The sequence below is a fragment of the Poecile atricapillus genome, chromosome 1 (assembly GCF_030490865.1).
Source record: "Poecile atricapillus isolate bPoeAtr1 chromosome 1, bPoeAtr1.hap1, whole genome shotgun sequence".
NCBI classification, from domain to species: domain Eukaryota; kingdom Metazoa; phylum Chordata; class Aves; order Passeriformes; family Paridae; genus Poecile; species Poecile atricapillus.
The window spans coordinates 5,378,922-5,402,873 of NC_081249.1; the positions used below are offsets into that span (position 1 = coordinate 5,378,922).

At 42.4% G+C, this 23,952-nt stretch overlaps 1 protein-coding gene across 9 annotated transcripts; it reads right to left on the bottom strand.

Moving 5' to 3' along the window:
• Positions 1–9,874: 9,874 nt before the first annotated feature.
• U2AF1 (U2 small nuclear RNA auxiliary factor 1) lies at positions 9,875–23,736 on the bottom strand. Of its 9 annotated transcripts, none has more exons than XM_058830422.1 (9): positions 23,615–23,712; positions 22,268–22,792; positions 21,163–21,250; positions 17,436–17,502; positions 14,122–14,171; positions 13,431–13,529; positions 12,134–12,267; positions 11,784–11,876; positions 9,875–10,130 (listed from the first exon to the last, which is right to left on the bottom strand). In XM_058830422.1, the coding sequence occupies exons 5-9, from the start codon at positions 14,149–14,151 to the stop codon at positions 9,992–9,994; spliced, it is 495 nt and encodes a 164-aa protein (XP_058686405.1). In that variant the 5' UTR covers positions 14,152–14,171; positions 17,436–17,502; positions 21,163–21,250; positions 22,268–22,792; positions 23,615–23,712; the 3' UTR covers positions 9,875–9,991. The 9 variants fall into 9 exon arrangements, with proteins under 9 accessions (XP_058686405.1, XP_058686451.1, XP_058686385.1 ...); XM_058830468.1 differs by lacking the exons at positions 17,436–17,502; positions 22,268–22,792; positions 23,615–23,712 and adding exons at positions 18,315–18,381; positions 18,968–18,998; positions 20,898–20,954 and having other exon boundaries at positions 21,163–22,252; XM_058830402.1 differs by lacking the exon at positions 22,268–22,792 and having other exon boundaries at positions 23,615–23,736.
• Between the last annotated feature and the right edge of the window lie 216 nt (positions 23,737–23,952).

Consider the following 23,952-nt stretch of genomic DNA (forward strand, 5'->3'; position numbering starts at 1 on the left):
GAAGTCCAGGGAAGTCCGGGGACGCCCAGCAATATCTGAGATGTTCAGGGATGTCCGAGGATGTCCGAGGATGTCCGGCCAGATCACTGAAGGAGAGCCAGGGAGAAACACCCAGGGCTTACCTGGCCTTTACAGGGCCCTTACAGGGCCTCCAGAGACTGTGCCCATTTCTGGTGGCTTCAGTTCAGGAAGGACATCCAGGTGATGGAGCATGTCCAGACCAGGGTAAAGGATGTGGAGAAGAGTCTGGAGCAGCTGAGGGAGATGGGGGTTTGTTTAACCCGGAGGAAAGGAGGTGCAGGGATGACCTTATCAATCTCTACAACTGCCTGACACGTTGTAGCCAGGTGGGGGGTCAGCCTCTTCTCCCCTAAACAGCAACAGGACAAGAGAAAATGGCCTCAAGCTGCACCAGGAGAGGTTCACGTTGGACATTAGGAAGAGGTTCTTCACAGAACAGGTAATTAGACATTGGAATGGGCTGCCGAGGGGCGTGGTGGGGTCACGGTCCCCGAAGAGGCTGCATGTGTCAGTGCCATGGTCTAGTTGACATGGTGGAGATCAGTCAAAGGTTGGACTTTATGATCTCAGAGGTGTTTTCCAGCCTAATCCTGGGACCCTGGAGAAAGGGCTCTGCCAGGTTTGAAGATGTTTTACTCATGTCCCCATGGGCAGTGGCCATAGTGGGGACACACATGTGGCTGCCAGTGGCTCCTGTGGCAGTGGCCGCTTCTCTGGTTTGGGGGTAGAACACCCACTGCATCTGAGGGGTCTGAGAGGGGCTTCATGGCTGGGGCAGCCGTCAGGTGCTCTCCCTAAAAAGGCCTTGGGGTTGTGCAGGCATTGCCCAGGCATCTCAGCTTGCCCAGACCAGCAACAGGAGGGAGAGGGGCAGATAGCCCTAGAAATGCCCATCTCAGGGCAGGGAGCCTGGTAATCGTGGAATGGTTTGGGTTGGAAGGGACCTTAATGACCATCATGTTCTAACACCCTGTCGTGGGCAGGGACACCTGCCACTAGACCAGGATGATCAGAGCCACATCCAACCTGGTCTTAGACACTTCCAGGGATGGGGCAGCCACAGCTTCAGGAAACCTGTGCCAGGTCCTCACCACCCTCACAGTAAAGAATTTCTTCCTAATACGTATTCAAACCCTCCTTCAGCCTAAGGCCATTCTGATGGTGCCTGAGAATGTGACAATTCACCTGGGAAACAGCTCAGTGTCACAACAGCTGCATCCTCACTGTTGTGAACACGGCTTGATGATGTAGAACACAGCGTGCAGGTGAATTTAATACACTCCATGCAAATTATCTCACAGCAGTTCTTAAAATGTTGCTCTAGATTATGCAGAAAGTTAAAAACAAAAAACACCACAGAAATCCTTGCCTGAAAGCAGAAGATACTGAAAGGCCTTACTAGAGAGAAGTTCCTCAGGAGCACAGACTGTGGCTCTGGGAAGTCCAAGCAGCAATTTCTTCTGTATCTATAAAAAGTACCAATACAGAGAAAAGCAGTTCCAGGTAGTTTATTTTGGGACATGAGATTCACCCCGAAGTGTTCCATGTGTTTCAGGCCATTGAAGGAGTTGGGACAGCTGGATGTCTCCATCTGCACATATATTATATAGTATATAGAGCTAAATGGAGAGTATTGCACGCTGTAGAAATAGGAAAAATGAGAAAGAGGATGCTTGAATCAAGTAAAAGTGACAGAAAAGACTTCCCACCTGGATGTGACTGGTCTAAAGCTGAGGGACCAGTTTCAGTGTTAAAAAGTCAAGGGTCCATCTGTCTGGTAAGAAAATGGACCATGACTAGAATGTGGGGTGAAATTTATGAAAAAAATGCAGGAAAAGCACTAAGCAACTAAAAACAAATCAAGAGAAGAGCCAGATATTTTGTATTTGCCATAAATAGAGACACTGAAGCAGCTGTCTCGCTATATTGTTAAAAATTCACAACTTGCAGAGAAACATCCACAGAATCACAGTCACAGAAAATTCTGAGTTGGATGGGACCCACAAGGATTGTCAAAATACAATTTCTGATTGAAATAACTCTCTTTTTTCCTTACCCTCCACATTCTAATTTTACTACAGAAGAGTTTAGTAGAAAATAGTGTTCTTAAACAGAACAATTATTTACTCTAAATCATAGTTTGCTTAGTTAATTACATCTGAAAGATGCTATAAAGTGACATTTGCACAACCATTAGCCCCACTGGTAAAAACATCAGTTGGGAAAACATGCAGAGTAAGATTGTGGCTTGCATCTGGTAGCAGATAAATTATGGGATGGCACAGGAGCGATGCAGAATGTGAAACTGGTGATGTGAAGAAGGCCTGGCCTTTGATTTGGGTCTCAGAAAACCACGAGATGCCAGGGCATACATGAGGTGAAGCTATGCAAAAATGGATGAGTATTTGGAACAGGAGTACAAGCACTGACAAACTGCAGTCGTAGCTGAGGAGGGATATCCATACCTTTCGTGCCTGTCAGGAGGGACTGGGGAAGAGGCCCTGAGTCAGCTGTTCTGTCTGAAGAAGTGCCAGCCTTGCAGCAACCACTGCAACTTCAGACAGATGGGTGTCGAGGTATGGAATCGTCAGCACAGATGGATGTGCCAGATCCTGAGAGATGTAAGACAGACACCTCAGAGGAAACTTGTAAGACCAAGTGACAGCGCCAAGTGTGTTGGAAACTATCTGAACATAATGTGTGAGGCAAATTAGAGGGATTTGTAATTGCAGCACAGCTCCGCACTCAAGATTCAATTTCCTTCGCCAAGGCAGCAGCCAGGTGAAGAATGGTTTGGGCTGGAAGGGACCTTAAAGAACATCTTAGTTCAAACCTCCCTTCCACATGCAGGGACAGCTTCCACTATTCCAGGTTGCTCAGAGCCCCAAACATCCTGACCTTGAACACTTCCAGGGATGGGGCAGCCACAGCTTCCCTGGGCACCCTGTGCCAGGGCCTGCCCACCCTCACAGGGAAGAATTTCTTCCTAACATCCAATCTAACCCTGCCCTCTTCCAGCTTAAGGCCATTCCCCATTGTTCTGTCACTACATGCTCTTCTGGAAAGTCCCTCTCCACTACAAGGGAGTTTTGGTATACATAATAAACTGATTTAAAAGATCTCCACAGCAACACCAACCCAGACTGTGCCACTGACATTTAAAGCCATTAAAATCAATCATGGTGGCTGGGAATGAATACACACCACTAATTAGCTCCATTAGGGCTTAGCACAATCAGTGGGACACAGATTACTTTTCATCCCAGCCTTGAGAATAATTCCCATAAATCAGCACCAATTTCATGAGGAGAACCACTTAATCCATTTCCTGAGATCTGGCTATGATTTAGGCTCTTTCTCTCACAAGGGACAAGAGGAGCTGCAGTGAGGGTTGGTATAAAAGCAAAATTATGATCTGATCAGCCTAGCAGTGAAGTGACACCAGCTGAAATATTAACATGGAAATAAACAACTTGTTTAGGAATGGCAAGCAGAGAATGATGCTTCTGGTACCAGTGACTAGCAGACATGCTGAAAGCTGAAAGGTCAAGGAAAGGAACCCCTTGGAGAAGCACAGTCAGTGATCAAAGAAAGGGGGAGAAAAAGGTAAATGCTGTTGTGGTAACATCACTGAAGGAGGAGATCAAGTGGAGGAGGCTTTTTGTGAGCAGCAACTGAAATCACCAAAAGCGCCAATGGAATTTTGGTGGTACCCAGAACCCTTTTGGGAAGGGACAGCATAAGCCTGTTGCATAAGTTCATGGCAATGTTTTTATGCAAAGGGAAGAAAACACAGCCCAAAAAGAATCACTCATTTTAACTGAATGGGATAAGCCACAATTTGGACAGAATCATACTTCAAAATGATCTCTGGCAGACTGGAGAAATCAGAAGAGAAAGTAAAATAGGAAGGTGGCCGATAAGGGCAAGTGCTAAATTTTGCAGCCAGGCAGAAGGAATAATCTGCTTGAGTGGCCATTACCTGGACAGTAATTGTGTGGAGTGGAAGGGATGACTACAGTGCCAGGAAGGCTCAATGTGAGTCAACAAGGCCCTGCTGTTGTGTAAAAAGCAAACATTATACAGGGTTAAGCAAACAGGATCCAGCCTGCAGGACACATGGCACTCCCAGCACCCATGTGCTGTGGGGAGGTACCTTGTCCCACCTGGAATAACGTGGCCCACATGTGACACAAGAAGTTGTAGAGGGAAATACAGGCCAGGAGTAAAGTCTGAAAGAAGGGAAGCTGTCAGAGAAGACAGACTGTCAGAAACCTTGCTCAAATCAGCTACAAGTACTACAAGGAGAAAGAATATAATTTGCTGCTTGCTCTGGACTGCAGATCTATTCCCTTTGCTGAAGGTGCTTTTTCAGTGAGGTGTAACAGCTGCCACCACACGTGTGCTTGAGGATTCCAGGATTGTCCAAAAGACCAAAAGCTGTCCTCCTTGGAAACTGAGCAAGGAAGGCAATTAAATGTATTTTTGTTGTGGTCACATGAAAGGGTAAAATATAACGAGTCAATCTCTTGCAGAAGGCAAAAATGGCCCAGACATTAATGAGACTGTTACTTGGTCAGATTTTGGTCTGTCAGACTTTGGAATTTTCCTCACCCATCTCCAGTCCAGCACTGCAATAATTAATGTTGCATGCAATCCCCAAGGCAGTAAGGGCTGGCTGCTCACTCTCCACTGGTGTTTTGTCCAGAAATCAGTTCTTCATGTCCTGCCTAGAGCCCCTTTATCACCTCCCTTCTCCAGGATTCTTTTCCTACAACACAAGAGTGAACATTTTGCCTGGTCACTGAAGAGGAAGGAAAAAGGATGGAAGATGCAGGACTGTTTTGATCTGTGAGGTTCTCATTTCTCTCTGGGACAGGAGCAATACTAGCTCTCAAGGAAAATGGGTGGTAGAGAAGGGAGGAGCAGTCGCTTTCCTTGGCTCTTCCCAGAGCTCCCAGACCCAGGAACAGGCTGGTGCAGAGCCTGCAGTGGGAGCAGCTCCCTCCCTCCCTCTGCCTGGCCAGAATCCCAGACAGCTCCAGGAAGACGGTGAGAAGGATCTGAAACACATCCAATATTCAGCTGAATAGGTAGCAAGACTTGAAATGAAGCCAGGTGCTGGCAAAAGCAGAGGAGGCCTCAGCCTGGCAGACTAAAGGCTTTTCCCTGAAAAACAAGGAGGAGGAAGACTCCATTGCTCCCTGCTGCCTTTGTCCCCACTTTGTCTCACTGCTCAGCCAGAGAAGAAACTTTTTCTTTTCCTCCAGCCTTAACTGCATGTGCCCTCGCAGAAGTGCAGATCTGGAAGAGGCCTGCAGTGCTTGGGAAAACTCTTCTGCAGACCTTTGTCATTAACACACGGGTTTGTCCCAGAGGAGCAGCTGGATCACAGCAATTGTCTCTGCCTAGTGGGAACAGCTCGAAGAATGCTGTCAGGGCGCTTGGATCAAAGGGGCAGCCACACACACAGGCTGCTGCCCACCCCTCACTCACATCCCACCACTTCATCAGTTGTCCTGTAAAAACAGCCTTGGTGGAAAGCGAACACCTAAACAACACAAATTACGCAAAAGTACCCGATGCTTATCAGAGCACCAAGAAGTCGGCATTTGCATCTGAACAGTCAGAGATAAGCACACCCTGCCCCCTCCCGCCTTTGATACCTCAAACGAGCCGCTGGCTACCGGAGCCGGGCTGCTGGCAGCTGACCTGGGCTCTTCCACCCGATCCCACACATCCAATTTACAGTTGAAACTTGAGATCAGTTGAATTAACGCCATTCCTGGCAGAAAACACCAGCAGGGAAACAGGAACCTTCTAAAGCGGTGCTGCTGCTGCTGAACCACAGGACTGCAGAGTGGGGCTGTGCTGTTCTCTCGCTCGTGGCTCTTCTTGCTAAGGTTGTAATTTTGTAAAAAATAAAACATGGAAACAGGGGATCAGAGGTTTTTTGGCTGATGAGCACAGTGCTGATAACGGAGGGACTGTCTACAGAGCTGAGGGAATATGCTGAATTTTTCATACAAGTGCATTTAACACAATGAAAATTACAAAACAATAAAAACAATTTGGAGACACTCTCACCACTGACAGTGCAACACGGGCTGCCCAGAACAGTTGTGCACTCCCTGCCCCTGGGTGTTCAAGACCTGGAAAGGGCTCTGAACAACCTGGTCTAGTGGAAAGCATCCCTGCCCAAGGCAGGTCATTCAGGTTCCTTCCAACTCAAATTATTCTATGATTAGCAAAAAAGAGCTTATTGGATGAATTCAGAAATACTTCTGGATGGCTTCAGAAAGCATCATGTATCAATTCAACGTGAAGATGCATTAACTTGCTCTACAGACATCTAGATGTAATTTTTTTTAAAACTGAAATCCATTTGCTCCAGGGTAAGACGGTACAGTAACACAGCTCAGCTTCAGCCTTGCAGTAAGTGATAAATACAGCTGCAAATATTTTCTCCTGTGACAGCCTTGACACTCAGCCATTACTTCCTTACCAGCTAAAAACACCAACCCAGTTCTGCTTCTCAGCTGGAACTTTTCCTGGCCAGGACTGTTTTTAGGGAATCTGCAGTGTAGCAGTGGCTGGAGAATTAAATTATTTACCCACACCCTCCCCAGCTGCTATGAAAGCAGTTTCATTTTTAATATATTAAAGACAACAGATGTAGTTTAAGGTGCTGATGTACAACACCCAAAATTTTGCAGCCTGGATGGCACAACACCAGGAGGAATCATCTTTAAAAAGTCATGACCCCCTTTGATAACCTATTTTTTCATTTAAGCACATTACTTCTGTAAAAATGAGCTTTCTTGTCCTCTGCAGACCACCACAACAGAAATTTGCACGTTCCTCCTAACCTTACCAAATTTATTAAAATTTCAATGAAAAGAACCCAAACCAACCCCCCCAACTCCTAACCCCAAGTTGCACTCTTAAAATTCAACTTGATCTTGTAAATATGGAGAGGCTGGGATTATTTTAGCTGAAGACATGCTTCACCAGCTCTGAGAAACAGAAGGCAAAGAATTGCTCAAAAAATAGCTTAAGAGCTAAGAATTTGAAACTTTAGTCTGTGTCCTCATTAGATATTTAGAGAGCGGCATCCAATCTAAAGGAAAGGGATAATTTTTGTCAGATTCTTATAAAAAAAGGCTTTATTTTGAACAAGTTTTCTCCATTTGGTTTTACAGTCTCAACATACATCATATTCATGGACAAGCAGCATTTTCACAGAATAAGAGCCAAATACAAAGAAGAGAAAGCCACTTGGGATTAACAGTTTCAACCTAATTGACTCAGACTTCAGAAAATCCTGTATGCTGTCACTTATTTGAGGTAAAGGAATTCCATAGATTATGATCCACTGTTCAACAAGAGTCAACAATGAAATATTTGAGAAGTAGGAACCTTGAGGAGGAAAAAAACAAATCTTAAAAGACATTGGGGGCAACAAGGGAAGGGGGAGGTAGGATTTCCACTTGGTTTGTATTGGTGAGCCAACACTTGGGTCTATCAGATGTAAATGTTTAACCATGTTAAATGTTGGTGCAGTTTAAATTTCAAATTTGATGAATTTTACTGGTAGCACAATCCCAAAAGGTGAACCTAACAAGACATGTCATGAGCTGAGTTTATATGCTGAATGCTGTCACTAGGCACCCATTAGAGTCTCCAGTAAAATCTGCTGCTTTCAGTGCCCATTCTGACATATTCCAGTTACATGGGGAATTTCTGGGCAGCTGTGCAATCAGATCATAAAATTATACATTTGGTTAAATTCTTGAATGCTTTCTTAAGTAAAATTGTATTGGTGGAGAGACAAAAAGCAACCTTCCACTGTCTGTTCATGCAAAAATATACCTGCAGTGAAACAGGATTTAGATCCATTTAAAGCCATTACAGGGACGCATTTGTACTTGTTTTAAACTAACTTTATAGAACAACTAACTTTTAAACTAGCTTTATAGAGCAAATCTTAAACCTTTTAAATAGCATCCACATTGTATTAGATACTGTTTAAAAACCAAAAACTATCCTCACCTTTTGTAGTTTGAGATTGAAATTAGCTCACCAATAATCCTGAATCTCATTTAAGAGAAATATGGAACTGGGTAAATATCCTGTAAACTCTAAGAACTAGATTATCAATATGAAATTCCTAATGCCCAGAAGAAATACATTTCAGCTCAATTTAATGCCAGGCACTGCTCAATTTCTTCCAGTAAAGCATCATTTATGTACTTACAACAAAACATCATGTGGAGATGGGCTTCACTGCTTGAGTAATATTTCTTCAAAAAGGGTCCTGGCACACCAAGTTCCAAAGTCTGGTTGGCCAAACCATCCAGTGGGAACAAAAAAATTCAAATTGAACTGGTGCAAGAATTTAGTTTAAGAAGCAAAGCAGATTAATTTAGAAAAACTCATTTTAAGTTCCAGTGAGAAAAATGGTTTTATACTTAAGAGGCAGAAAGAAGCTGGTTTGTTAATCATCTGACTATGTGATGCATCCGTATCCTATTTCCATTTTTTTTAGAAGAATCACCAAGGAGCAGATTTATCATTTAGGAAGTTATCTGGCTCAGAACTAAGGAAGCTCTAGCAAATTCTCTCCCCAACTGGAAAGCTGTGTTTTATTGCGTAGCTTTGTGTAATAAAGTTCTATTTTGCAGAAATATGATTGATGACTCAAAGTTCTTGCTACTTTACAGTTTGAATAAAAGCAGACACGAATGAGGTGAAACTGCAAGTCAACCATTGTACAAACTGTCTCAGGATATTCCAATATTTCCACTGGAGCTTTAACACTTTGGGACACAACCTATGATATTCAGTGATTGTGCAATTCAAGCTCAAAAGAAAAAAAAAGTATTTGTGAAGGAACTGCCATCTGTCCATTAGTTTTCATCACACTCCAGACCATCAGAAAGGTGGAAAAAAGATTTATTTTCCACTAGCATCCAATCAGTTTTCTATGACCTTGAATGCTAACAAAATGCTTTTCAATAAATGACAGGTGAGAGAGCATAGCTTAGAAAAAAAAAAATCTGTTAAGAAAATTGATCCTTGTATTTAGGACCTTGCATTTCCTTCAACAGCACTTCTCTATCATGCTGCATGGAGCTTAATTTTGGTGGGTTTTTTTCACAAAACCCTCACCTGCCTATTATGAGTCATTGCAATAAAAATATTTTTTCCACACTGCACTAGGCAACTTTCTTTCCAGCTAAAGAAAGGAATTTAGTCAAGAATTATAAAAACCTGAACTATGAACTCTGGCATATCCAGGAGCAGCCACTCAACTATGCCAGAGTGCTTAGAAAATAGGCAGCCAGGAGTAGCAACTCAACTACTCCGGAGTGCTTAGAAAATAGGCTTTAGATTTTACACCAAGAAATTGGATTTATTGTAAATGCCACAGTCACATTGATAGACAGAGCACAGACTTCTGGTAACAAACAAACATACATTTTTGTAACTAAGCGTTTCTACTCAGTAAATAAATGCATTTCGCACAGCCTTCCTCTTAAATGTGCCTAAACTAACCTAAGTAAGCAGACAGCATTAGCAGAAAAGGGAAACTTATGTGAGTAACTGTTTCTTAAGCAGTATATTATTTTTACTATGTATATAATATTTTATATTATATACACACACATTTTCATCAACAGTTCAAATTATACCCGAATAAAATAAAATAAAAAAAAACCCAAACCAAAACTGGCGCTCCTCCAATACATTTACCACCTTTCCCTCAGGCAGACTTAATCCAGGTATTTGTCAAGATAGAGGAATGACAGTTAAAAAGACTCCCCCCACAAGAAACAAGTTACACAAAGAATACTGTATCACTACAAATTTTTTATTCAGAAGCCCATCTTTAAAAAAAATGTCATTATGAACTTGTTTGGTCAAACTACAACACTTTCTAGCAGACATACAGTAAAAATGGCATGGCTCAGAATCGACCGGATCGTTCACGATCTCTTGACCGCCTCCTGTCACGCTCACGGCCTCCTCCTCCTCCTCCTCCACCGCCACGGCCGCGATCTCTGGATCTAGACCGGCGTTCACGGGACCTCGACCTGGATCTATGCCTTCAAAGAAAGTTTGGACATTTTATTGTTTCATCCCAGGCAGCACCACACAGAGGAACACATAATTAAGAATGGGAGTGATGAGGGAGAAGAAAGGCAGCGTGTCATTAGAAGGATTGGTTAATTGGCACTTGGGCTGCAAACCCAGTGTATTTACAAACTGCCCGAATTTCATACTGGGGAGTCAGCACAAACAGGTACAAGAATTGGCTGTTCCCTGCAGTCATCTGTTCCAATGGATGTGCAAACCCTAAGGAAAGGCATGGCTACAGTGCTGTTATATAAAGCAGGAGAAGGGGACACCTGCTTTGGCAGACAGGAATAGCTCTTAGCAACACACACCGAAAGCCTACAGCTGCTTCTAAGTCCACTCATATTAAATCAATTGCATTAATTAGCAATTACAACCCTATTCTCTCTTGCTGTTCCCTCTACATGATTTCTACCCTCCCCCAGGACATCAGCACTGGCAAATCTTCTACCCTGGCTCTTAAGTTGATAAATTCAGGAAGGGAGCTAAAACCACCCAGACAGAACATATTGCTACCACAGCTACTGTCAATCAGAGTTACTACATCTGGGAGTTCCAGATTTGTAACAGTGACCAAAAGGTTAATATAAAAAGCACACTTGGTCTTTTCATAAAGCATTCAAATATCTGAAAAAATTACTTAGACACAAATACGTGTGGCTAAGCAGCACAATCTGTGTTTTTCAAAGTTAAATTCATCCTCGCAGATTCTGAAACACTGCCAATTAAGAGATGTTTATAGGAAAAACACATTCACAATACCAGGCTCCTTCTGACTGATAGAAATCTACAAAAATCATACTCTATATATAAGCCAGATCAAAAATTTTATATGCCTATCCCAAATAGCAAAGTCTTAAATGCAAGCAGATTGAATCCAGTTCCAAGTGAACCACCATAGTAACAAGCAGTGGTAAAAGCCTTTCTACGAGGTACCTCACTAAATGAATAATTTAATATATAATAAAATGTATTTATCAAATTTTTTTTTCCATTAAGCAAAATCACTTCTTTCTCCTACTGGGAATTCCTATCAAGAAGGGACACACTGTAAAGCTAAAAGCGAGCTCCATACAATGACTGGCTGGTATTAACAGTAAGAAATGAATACAGATTGCAACATTCCACCATTAACAGTTAAAAGCAAGTAAGGTTGGGTCCTGAGTTTGATCTATAGATATGCCTGACTGCACATAATGCTGAAAGCTGCCAAAATACCCATTGGCAAGGTAGCCTGCATCTAACAAAGGCCATGAGCAAACATATTTAAATGAGAATGAAACAGGAAGAAGCATAAAGCAACTTCTCCCAAATAACATCCATCTTGTACACTTTACAGTTTGGAGATCTGAACAGGTAGGGCCTATGTACTCAGTAACTCTGAGTCTTCTCCTTGAGCCTTCCACACCTTCAGAATCCTCAGCGCTGCAGAGCAAGAAGCACTGCATTTTTAGAGCCCTACTCCCTTATTCCAAACTGGCCACTTGATGCCCTTTGGCATGTGCCAGAAGCGTGTCAGAAAAAGCAAGAGGATTTGGCACAAGTTTAAAGATTTGCCTTCAGATTTTTCAGCAACTGATCCTTAAATCACTTGTTTTAGTAGTGTTTAACAATAAACTTACTTTTTACGACGCCGGCCATACAACTCGCGCCTTAACTCTCGAGAAATGGGCTTCAAATGCATAAAGTTGCAGAAACCTCCTCGTGTACACTCTCTGAAACAGAATTCAAGAGGCACAGTTAGAACTTCCAGCTCAACACTATCTGCTAACCTCTGTTGACCTCTAACACCTCACTTCTAGGAGAAAATCCCCAAAAGATGGCAAAAGTCAGGAGAGTTCACTGCAGGTCCTACACACTACTGGTACCTGTGTTCTTCCTGCACTCAGCTACGTCAAATCCACCCCCAAGCACCCTCCCTGCTGTGCAAACACCTCCCAGCTGTGGAGGCAAGAGGAAGCCCCTGCTTTACCCCATCTCGTATTGACGGCAACAGGCCTCTCTGAAGTCAGTCACAGGGGAGAGCTCGGCATGGATGGGCTGCCCATTAAACCAGCGATTGTTCAGGTCGATCACCGCCTTTTCTGCATCTTCTTCACGGCGGAACTGAAAGCACAATTAACATTTTCAGTGAAGCAACTGGAACAGAGAAGATTCCTATCAAATCAGTTGTGTGATATCTGAGGCTCAGGACTAGTAATGAAACCAAGATGCTACCCGAGATTTCTTGGACAGTCCATCAAATTAAGGGTAAATATGCCAGCTTTTCATTAGCTGGGACTCAAGGGCTAATCAAAACATTGATTTTCCTCTTCATTATGCTCTGTTTCGTCTTTCAAGTGGGAAAGTTAGTCAATAGAAGATACGAAGATATTGTATTTTCTTAGTACAGCTTTAAACCAAGAGAATGCTTATAAACACTTTCTGGAACACCAAAAGTCCTGATGTAATGCATTTTTTCAAACATTTAAGAGAAATTTATATAAAAACTGGAGGTCGCATTAATTTAAATGAGAATTTACAAAAATCAGATCCTGTTTTACGATGAATGTAAAACTTAAATTTGAAATGCCTTTTCACAGCTGATTTTTTTTTTAAACAATGTTTTTTTCTGATTATGACCTACAGTCAAGAATTTTAGGTGTGAAAATACTTTCCAGCTGAGGCAATGTACAGCCAAAATATTCAAAGGAACTCTCACACACCACCTCCACACTGTGAACACACAGTAGAATTTCTGCAGGTGACAACTCTGTACTTGTTATTCAAGAGAAACCAATGACTTTTAAAGGTTAAACCTAAGTGCTCCAGTTTGCACCTTGAACCACCCAGCTACTGCCAAATCCAACCTGGTCACAGATATTGTGTTTAACTAAAAAGTTGGAAAATTAATGCACCTGTGGCATATAAACCTCTCTCATACTGATGTGCTTAAAGGGCAGCATGATACTAAGACAGATCCCAAATTAATCCTGACAAACTGAACAGTCCAGCAACAGTGATTGTTTATGTAAAAGAAAATCAAAGTGTAAATCTTTCTGAAAATTACATAATTTGAACTATCAAGAAATTTTCTCAAAATTCATTAGAACTTCTTTTGGATTTCTTTAACATTTTTACTCTACTTTAAACTGTGAAGTTGGAGAGGAGCTTATACACTGAAGAGTTTTCCTAGCAAAATAAAATCTACAATCACACAGTAGCTTTTAAAATTCTAAATCAGTAAATACCACCCCCCTCCTGATTACATGAGCATCTCTTTGTCCTACCTTTACGTATACATTTCCAACTAAATGATCTCCAAGGTTATCACAAACGTTCATCTCCTCAACTTCGCCGTATTTCTCCTCCATTTCTGTGAAGACCTCCTAAGCACAAAGCAACCCAGCAGAAGTTTGCAGCACATTATTTGTAAGCACAGAAATATTGCATCTAACTCTAATTAAATATTAAAAAAAAACCTTCCTTGGAAAAAAGCAAGACCACTTCATTTTTTTTTTACATTTTTGGGTTTAAAGTTAGTACTTGCTTGGCCATCTGTAAGCAGAGCACTACCAATATACAATAAAAACCTATGGAAAACACGCACAGCATATACAGAATACACAGAATGCACTGAAAACACAACACAGAAACCCTGATGCTAGCTTCAGGTACTTGTTTCCATATAAATAATTAAGAATACTTTAAATTTAGAAAAAAATTAGATTATACAATCAAAATGCTACATCACTTAAGCTGCTGATGTTAAACAAAGTCTATTTCAAGCAGTAAAATTAAGGCCAAACAAACCAATGGTTACATCAGGAAATATTTAATACAAAGCTGTATGCTTTAAACGAACACCTGAGGAAATAAGTGGTTTTTTTCCATCAATCCATCTAACTGTGCTATCCACTACATCCATTTAACTTATCTGTGGTGACAAATGCAGTGACATTGCAATGCACCTTTACATACCTCAAAGAACTCATCATAATGTTCCTGCATCTCAACATCGCTCACAGCACCTGCAAAAGTCAAAGAGTCAGATCGATTAGAGCCTGCCAGTAAGGAATAGGAGATTTTGATCAAACTACAAAACAATCTAGAGAGGCCGTCTGGAGCATAAGAGACATCATATAGCATGGAGCTAACTAACAGGAATGTTGCAAAATAAGGATCTGTGAAGAGCTTTGAGTCCCCAAAGTATCTGTCAAAACATTACATTGATATGATCAAATCAAAGCAAGTTTTAATCAGAGCCAAGCTTGTATGCCACAAATTTAAAGGGGAAAAGAATTACTTTGAAATATCACTTAAAATTTAATGTACAGTCCCACTCTCTAACTACCAACAATTTTACCTAAACAGAAGGCAAGTGCTTTGTTACAATTCCATACTTTAAAATATTGACAATTTATCATATTCCTCTTCCTAAAGGCAGAAATTTATGGCCACTTCTCCAGCATATCCACTAGAATTTGAGAGCTCACAATGTAAAATAGCCCAGAATCTTGTTTTAAATTTGCTGAAAACAATTATTGAAATGACACACTTTTCTCAGTGCCCTCAATGCTTTGCAACAGAGCACCATTTTCTAGTTTGAGTGTCACTTCATTTTTCTGCAGTCCTGCAGAACACCTTTCAGTGCAAGACAAGCCAGCCTCAAATCAAGATTATTTTCATGCTATAAGCTGGACTTCATAAATGAGTGCTGCTTGCCTGCTGCTACAAAACCCAACATAAGTGTGGCTTATTTTTCAAACCATTAAAAGTATAAAAATGAGTTTCATTTATTTCTTCCAGTCTACAGCACTTGAAACAAGCTTGTATACATTAAAGCCATTAGATCAGCTCTTCAGCAGTTAAGTGGTTTATTAGGATCAAGAGGAGCAGTTTTACAACAAACCCTGCATTTTATGCTAGAAAAATATGCTAGTGTTTAAAATTACAAACCAGATTGGTTTAATTCACAGAATGTGAAAGACAAGAAACTGAGCCAATAAAGCTGAGTTCATTCATTTTAAGGCTATTATGAAAAAATTTTTGGCTAGCATTACCACTTGGATAAACTTTATGTTTTTCTTCAAAGGTTCTAATATTAACCAGCCACACTCTCTGGAACTGCAGTTCCTGCTCTTCCATCCAGCTCACCTCCACAAGAGGCTAAGGGGCATTTGGTTTATAGCTTAGGCTAACAACGTTTCTGCATTTGAGACATGTTTGCTTTTAAGAAATTTCTTCTCCTCCATGGTTATAGCAAATTAAGGAATATCAAACATTAAACCAGTAATTCCAGGCAGCTTAATACTTAACTATATTCCCAAGGTTCTGCCAACACCACTGATAACAGCTTACTAACACCTAAGGATTTTTTGGTTTTGTTTTTAAAGGTATCAGACAGGCCCTGTGAGCCTCAGTGGGAACAACTACTTTTTACCAGAGGGACAAGTGTTAAAAACTTTTTTTTGGTCCAATTAGGATATCACAGGCAACAGTTAGTTAATGACTATTTCAATGACCTTCTAAAGTGGGAAGCATACATATGCACAGGCTTTACAAACATCCATTTTCCAGGGCTACTGGTATCTGAACCATGAGAAGCCCAATTACTAATTCAAATACTCAGGAAAACTATTGCTGTTCCAAACTAAGGTTAATCCTCTACGACGGCAATAGAAAGGAAGACAGTTAAGCAACAATGACAAGGCATTAAATAGCTACCCAAGTTAACCATTTAAAATACATGCAATATTTAAGTAGGGACAAATATCAGAAACCAAGGAGCCAGGAGTTTCAGCAAACCTACTGCTTGCAGAGCTCCAGCTCTACCCCAGGAGGTACAGTCAGGCTCTGGCACACAGCTACTTGCTTGTCATGACAAACTAGAGTTGGATACCAGCATTTACAGCACTGGAGGATCTGTACAGGACTCTTGCAGCTGTAAATCTAAACAGCTCCACAGACCAAACTGCTGTAACTCTGTGCAAATTAGTTACCAGCGCATTTAGAGTTCAGGGACAGAGTGGAAACACCCAGCTGGAAATGTTTTGGTCTACTGAAACAGCGTTAACTACTAAGCAGCTGCAAGGAGAGAGCCTACAAACCAATGGAACTGGTCAAGCATCTCAACAAAATGACACAGCTCATTTACATGTCCAGCTTGATTGTGGGACAAAAACACAAATTGCATAATCGAGCCATTATTCCTTTTAGAAGCAAGAGAGACAGTGTTGACTTTCAAGTTAGTGGCTGATTCACAAAGCACTTCTAATCAAATGCTGGTAACTAATCTGAACTAGTCTATAAACCAACAGTCAAAAAAAAAAAAAAAAAAAAAAAAGTAGCCAAACAAAGCTTTATTACCACACAGTCAATACTCACTTCAACAATAAATATTAGTTAGAAAAGAACACCGACCCTTTTTTAGTTCTACAACTTTTTTTTTTTTTTTAAATCTTACTCTAATAGTGATGATTCAATTACAATGATAAATCAGTTAATCGCCGATCAACAATCCTGGGCATTAAGTGCTGCCAGTCTCACAGGAGGTGTGTTTGTTTATGCCCATTTGTATCTCAGGAGGAGTCATTAAATTACTTCATGACCATACCCAAATGCCTTCCCCTCCTCAAAAGTACTTTAATAAAAATACTTGTCTTAGGTAAATATGCCAAATGGCATTGGAATTTGAATTTCCAAAGCATGGAAAGAATTTTAAACATGCACCCATCCAAAAAGGACAGCTGCAGAAGGGGTTAGTCAGTCATGGTGTGTTCTTCCAAAGTACATTCCCTAAATGGAAGCTGCATTAACCTAGGACAAATTTATGCATGCAGTCTGAAAAGTTTCAGTTAAAGTTCTCTTAACATTTACAGAGCAGGACATTTGTTCTGGATGAAGTCAATGTGTCATTGTCCTGCTCTTTTCGACAGTAGAACCTAATGGATGGCACAAGACATACAGAAAACCATTCCTAGGATGCAGGCAACTGGCAGGGAGGTGACAGAAGAAAGCAGTGCAACCAACACCGCTTCACAGGGGAAGTACAATTTCAACCCTTTTTGATTTAGTATTTGGTATTCAGATTCCCCTCAGTTTTGGGAGTAGGAAGGAAGGTAGTGGGACAAAGTTTGTTGGGTTTATTTTTTGTTTGTGTTTTTTTTTTGAACACATGTAAGGAAATGTGGTCAGTTTGATCTGTTAAACTAAAATGGCAGACCAGCTTAAGTCGACACTGAGCTCTGACAATCAAGCCCAGGGAACCAGTGAAGGAACTTGTATGAACTTACAGCGCAAACCGTCAGCAGACTGGGAAGAGTTTTGAGGGTTACGGTAAATGTTCAAGAGGGCAATGGTCTGAAATACAAAACGCAACAACTTTATATTATGGAAAATAATTTTAACAAGAAACTGGTTTCCTTTAGGGTCGCTTTAGCCGAGTCTGTGCTGAAAGAGAGGTGGTTATTCTCTCCCAAGCAGGAGAACTTGCACTTAGCTGGTGACCTTTCTATATCAACCTAACACTGTAAAGTAATAGAGATCTCATGATACTCCATTATTGTATTCTTAATTTCACTCCATTCCCCAGTATTACTGTAGAGGGGTTTTGCATGATTTCAGACAGCTCTGAAAATAGGTGGTATATAAACACAGCAGTCACATTACAAGCATAATAATTTGAATTTGTTATTACTGAATGGCTTCTTAGCAGCAAAATCCCAGGAAAGGAAGTAATACAATAATTAGAGCACAACATGAAATCTCCATTTTCCTAAAAAAGTTAAGATGAAAGAAAACCCAGTTTTGGGACTTACCGTACATCACATATAGACCTATTTTTTTTTTTTTTTTTTGGGTGTTAAATCAAGAATTTGAGAAATGTCTGCAGCTTAACCCTTTCAAAGGAATGCAGTGTTACCAAGTAACCAAGTTTCACTTTGCAACACAAAAGGGAATCTGCATCAAGTCCAATTTGTGCAGTCCTTTCTGCATTCAGAGTTGCACACATTCCACAAATTCTTGATCTGTGCGCAAGAAGAGTTCCGTCACTTGTCCTGTTTGCAACAGCTTTATGTCAGCAGCTCAGAAGCCAACATTATTTTCTCATAATTAGGAGTGGGCTCTTTAACACCATTCTTTAAAAAAATTTCTCCAACTGTGGGACTTACAGTGTGAGCCGTCAGCCGTCTGTGCACTGTTTTGGGGGTTACGATAGATGTTTTGAATCAAGATGGTCTGCGGGGAAAAAAAATAAAAAGGGGAATTCTACTGGCTGCTGTGCATATAATAGACAATTGCAAAGAGACAACTTGTTTGCAAACAGCTAAAAGTCATATTTTATCCTTAAGACTTCCTTTTGTATTTGCAGAGTATCTTCCAAAATTGCATCCAGACCATCATATTATGAAAACAGTTTTAATTAACCACCAAGAAAGAGCTGCGTTTGTCTCAACAGCTATCCTCAAAATGGGAGGTGTGAGGCCCAGTAACCTAAAAAGTCACACGAGGTATTCTAGAGATGCCTAAACTTTCGAGACCAGATTCGCTACTGCAAGTCTAGGGGGGAAAAAAATAAGTGTTATGTGCACAGCATGTAATACATAATGCCACAGTGTCCAAAATGCTACACCAGACCACAAGGCCTTTAGGCAACTGCTACATCTCGTTTTGTGCATCAGGATTTTCTTGGTGGAATTTCTGTTTAAATAATATAATAGCATCATAGGTTCACATGTTTCCGATCCTTCAAACAAGGACAATATCCTTTTAGCCCTTCTGCTTTTTACTTGAAGAATTAGCCCAGGCAGACTTGAAACCTTACATTTGTACCGTTCTTCTTAAAATCAAGTTGTCTGAAAAAACAAACCATGTTTAAGTTAGTAAACTAATATTACAAAAAAATTCCAAACGTCCATATCACTGTAAGTAGCTCAAAAATTGAGATCTGATTACTTAAAATACAAGCTCAATGTTAGTCAGTAAGAATGGCAATCCCCAAGTAACTTTAGCTTAGACATTATTATTATTATTATTAGTCACAAAAATAATTCAGAGCTTAAAGAAGTCACAGGACCAGCAATGTCACACCTACATACGCTATCTATTTAACATGTAAAAAAAATACAGTTGTAACATCACATTTAAAATCACACACTTGTTTTATTTAGGGTCCAGCCATACCAACCAAAGCTTTGTGCTTCCGTGGCCCAGGTTTCAACTATCTATGCTTTAGCCTAAAACTAGAGAGTGCCAGAAAGGGGCATCTCGTTAGCGTGTTTCTGCTGACTGGGGGTAATTTGATCACCCTGGATTGTGTGACCTTTCCTAACACAGCTCTTCTGTGAAGTAGCTGCACCAGCAAGAGCTGCACAAGGTTAAAACATTGTGCCAGTAACTTCCCCTTTGCAAGATCTCTGCTCTATTTTCTATCACTGCTGATTGTCAACCTGCACACAAATAAAGGTTTCTGCAGACCCCACACACTGCCAGGACCTGGGAGATGTCACAGCACAGCTGCCAGGTACGAGGCTGTGCAGTCCCAGACATCCCTGGATGAATGGGATGTGCCCTGCTAACCCACTTCAGCTGGTGTTGCTAACCAGAGTCTAAAGCAAAGCTAAAGGCCGCTCTGACAGAAAACTCTAGTTTTACACAAACTTTTATTGATAAAAAAAATAAGATGTAAGTGTCATAGGGTTTTTTGTTAGGTTTTTGGGGTTTTCTAACTTAAAAGACAACTACTCTGGAAGCTGTCTGCTTTAGAAATATTTTTTTGTAGCCAATGACCTGAATTTAGGTCTCTAAATAACCAACTGCACTTCAACTTGTGTTCCATGTAGGTCAGCAACATGGGATAGTTTTGAAAATGGACAATACTCTTTTGAAATACAATATCTGCATTAAAAAAATGTAAAATCCCAGAAGCAAAGAGTGTTTTTTCTTGCTTAAGTATCACAAGTCCCTATCCTCCAGTAACCTTGACATTCTCCCCTAGAAGTCCCCCTGCCCACTCATGGTTTAACTTGATCATAGCTCTGAACCCATCATATTGATTGTACTCCCAAACCAACATCAGCCCACATTTCCCATCAACTCGGCTCCTAAGCAGATTAAATGAACTTTGCAGAAGACTCTGCTGTTTTATGAACTTTTTCTCTCTAGTTAAAACCACTGCAGTTGAAGCTGCTGTAGTTAAAAATGCAGTAACTTTCAAAGGCACTATTGCTCATGAACAAAACTCCCAAAGAAATTCATGTGTGTACCTTGACAATCAGCATTGATAGAAAGAGTGAAAAACATGTTTCTCCAGGAATGTAATTTCTGAATTGTGTACAGCTCATAATAACAATAATGAAAACCCTGTCACTCCCTGCACCTTTTCAAATTTATCTTTGGCAGACATGCAGTCACACATCATGTCTCTAAACAATATTCACTGAGCCAAAGATTAAATAATCTGTCATGCCAATTGACAATTCACCCTCAGCAACCAGGCAAGTTGTTTTCAATAAACCATTTCTTCCACAGTCAAAGAAGTACACAAGTTACTCTTGAAGCTTAAGAGCCTGGGTCAGAGAGCAAATGTAATGACAGATGAGTCACTTTTATTGATTAATTAATTTTCTTCTATTATATGTATAAAAGATTGAGGTTCCCACCTTTGGGACAGGTGGAATTCGCTGCCATTTTCTGTGATTTAAAAACTCTGGGATGGTTTAAGTGCCTGAACACCACTGAGAAGGCACACTCACCTGAAAGTTAGCACTGGTTGGTCTCTACTACAGGCAAGCTTACAACAGGATCGCTTCCTGCAGCCATTAAGGGTGACAGGAGATAATTAGAAATGCTGGGAGAAGTAAATGGAATACCCCCAAAAAAGCAAAGACCCAGATAAACTGGGGCTAAAACTGAACTAGTTAATCTGGAGCTTGGTAATTATTCACTTGTATCTGAGAATCTATGTTTTAAAGAAGCCAGAATATACTTCCACATGAAAAAGAAAAAAGGGAAACAAACCTGGCTAAATGTTGGTTTGTTGTGCAACCGAGAACATCTGTCTCCATGGCGACATGCTCCAATTTTGAAATAAAATGAGCAGTTGACTCTGCAAGAAAAAAATTAATAAGGTAGTTACATACTGGCACAGAAAACATTAATTTGCAATAAAGCATATGCCCTAAATGTCTTTATCTTGATGTGGAGAAGTAACACAGAAAAAAAACCCACATCAAAACTATACAGGAAAGCATTCCAACAAACCTGTCCATATTCATTCCTTTTACCCCTAATTTACAGCCAGTGTCTGACCAATTTCCCCCAAAGTGGTTTCATGATCCACCGCACAGAAGCGATCTCTGTTTTACTCTTCCGTTTCTCCATTCTTGTCTTTACATCAGTTTCAGTGGGTGATAGGATGGAAAATAACGAGAAAAACGGTCTGAAAATTTACCCTGGGAGCTCTGTGGCTGAGTTGATGCAGCCCCGGTCCAGACAATAAAATCTGCTTTGAAACTGACACAGTTGCACCTCTCTCATGTTTTATAAACCACCTGTTTAAGTTATACTCTAAGGGTAACTCAGGCTGTGACCAACACAGTAACCGAAATAATTCAGGGAAGAGAAAATCATGTTACAGAAAGAATACACATAAACAAAATAAATTCATTAAGTTAAGCCATTTCCATTAATATAATTAATGATTTTAAGAGTAAGCTGCTTTCTGTTTTAAACCACAAGCTTTTCTCGAATGATCTGGGTTTAGAAATGCTACTGAAACTCCCACAAAAAGGTGTAACTCACATAGAATGATCAAAGAAAACCACAAGGAGTTTAGTTACCTTGACAGGCAAATGCAAAATTCTGAAGGGCAAGTAAACTATTATGGGCTATATATGGGTAAGTGAAATATTAGAATTCTCCTGGAAGAAAAATTATTATTCCCATATTTAACACCAATTGTTTTCCACAATCCTGTGTAACCAACATGAACTCATGGAGGGGAGAATTATTAAAGTACTAAAGCACATCTGATCTCTAGCAAAGCATTCTAGTGTAAAATTGCAACATGCTCACTCTTCATTATGTTTTTGAAAACAAACACTTAGCATTATAAAATACTTACTGTCTTTTCTGAACTCTAACCTGAAACAAAAAGAAACACCTAACTACAAAATTTCCAATAGTGCCTCCAACTTCAGCACCTTCTGGAAGGTTCCGTTTGCTTTTTTAACAGAAAACAAGAGCTGCACAGGAATTTCATGCCTGATTAAAACTCTGAAACTGCAATGCATTAAATTCCTATGTATCTCCTTTGTGTGAAAGGATGCTACAGTAACAGAGCTCAAAAGAGAGGCTGCCGACACTGCTTTCCTGGAATGGCAGCACTACAGAGCAGAGCAGAAGCCCCACGGCCAGGGGCTGACAAGAGTAATTTAGTCCAGCAGCACATCGATGCCCCCTTTTCATTTTTACGAGTGGAAAAACACGCCGGTTTGGTCAGGCCGATGGTGACCAAATTTTCGTTAGGAGGGTTTTGTGTGTGTGCTTCCAACAACCAGAGAAACTAGAGGCGTTCCCGGACGCGTGGAAGGCTGCAGGCAGAAGCCTGTAGGATCAGGATGCAGCAGTCGGGGAAATCCTCCGCACCCTGGGGAGGGGGGAGAAATAACCAGTCGCTGTCCTTGCAGCAGAGCGGGAGCTCTCAGGCTGCTGCGAGGCTCAGGGACACGAACAAAAGGGGAACAGGAGGAGGAGGAGGCGCTTTCTGGCAGGAGGCGGCGGGAAGCTCCGGCACCCAGCGGCCCCGACAGGAAGGCGCAGCCGCGGGGGGAAGGGGGGAGGGCGGAGGGAGGACGGGGGAGGGCGGCAGGGCGCCACGAGGCGCGGGCACACCCTCATGGCGGCCGAGGGAGGGGAGGGAAGGGAAGGGTTGGGAGAGGAGGAAGAGAAAGAGGAGGAAGAAGTGGGGGAGGGAGTGCCCGAGAACGGCCCCGGCCCGGGAGGGGGGGGAAGGGGAAGCGCGTGGGCGGGGCCGCCGGGCGCGCGCGCGGGAACGCGCGAGACCCACGCGCCGCCGGGCGCGCGCTCCTGGGGTGGGGGGGGGAGGGGAAGGGCCTGAGGGAGGCAATGACGGGGGGGGGGTGGGGAGGGGGGGGACGGGGAGCGCGGCCGCCTCTCGCTTCCCTCTTCCCGCCGCGTTCCAGCGGGATGGGAAAGGCGGGAGACGTGGTCCCGGGCGGCGCCCCCGAGGCGGGAGTGGAAGAAATGGGCGAAACGGGCCGGGGGTCCCCCCGCAGGGAAGGAGGGGCAGGGAGAAGGGAGGCAGGGCTGACCGCCGCGATCGGAACAGGCCGCGTCCCCGCGCAACCCGCTTACGGGCCTCCGGCCTCCCCTCGAGTTTCCCCCCTCCCTCCCGGGGGTACCGGAGCCGCGGGATCGGCGCGGGAAGCGGGGGAATGGGGCCACTCACTTGTCCTTCTCGGTGCCGAAGATGGAGGCCAGGTACTCCGCCATCTCCCACCGCCCGCCCGCCCGCCGGACCGCCCCGGCGCCGCCGCCGCGTCACTGCGACCGCGCCGGAAACGCCGCGCTGAGGGAAGAGGGGAGGGGGGGGAAGAGGAGGCGGGGCGCGCGCCCCACGCGGGGTCGCCGCGGCGCCCGCTCAGGGGCGGCGGGGCGGGGCCGGGGGGGGGGGGGGGTGGAACCTGAAGGGCGCGGGTTCGAGTCCCGCCCCCGGCGGGGTCTGAGGGAATGGAGCTGTTCGGGGGCTCGTGGCTTCCAAATGCTGGAGTAAAGGGATTCGGTCGA

Excerpts from the sequence above, each read along its gene's own strand:
- U2AF1 (XM_058830468.1), bottom strand. The coding sequence starts at position 21,317 with ATGCTTTATTGCAAATTAATGTTTTCTGTGCCAGTATGTAACTACCTT. Across the intron at positions 18,999-20,897 it reads CAACCAGTGCTAACTTTCAG|ACAACTTGATTTTAAGAAGA; the intron begins GTGAGTGTGCCT and ends TTGTTTTTTCAG. Across the intron at positions 18,382-18,967 it reads TTAAGAAGAACGGTACAAAT|ACCATCTTGATTCAAAACAT; the intron begins GTAAGGTTTCAA and ends TTTTCCCCGCAG.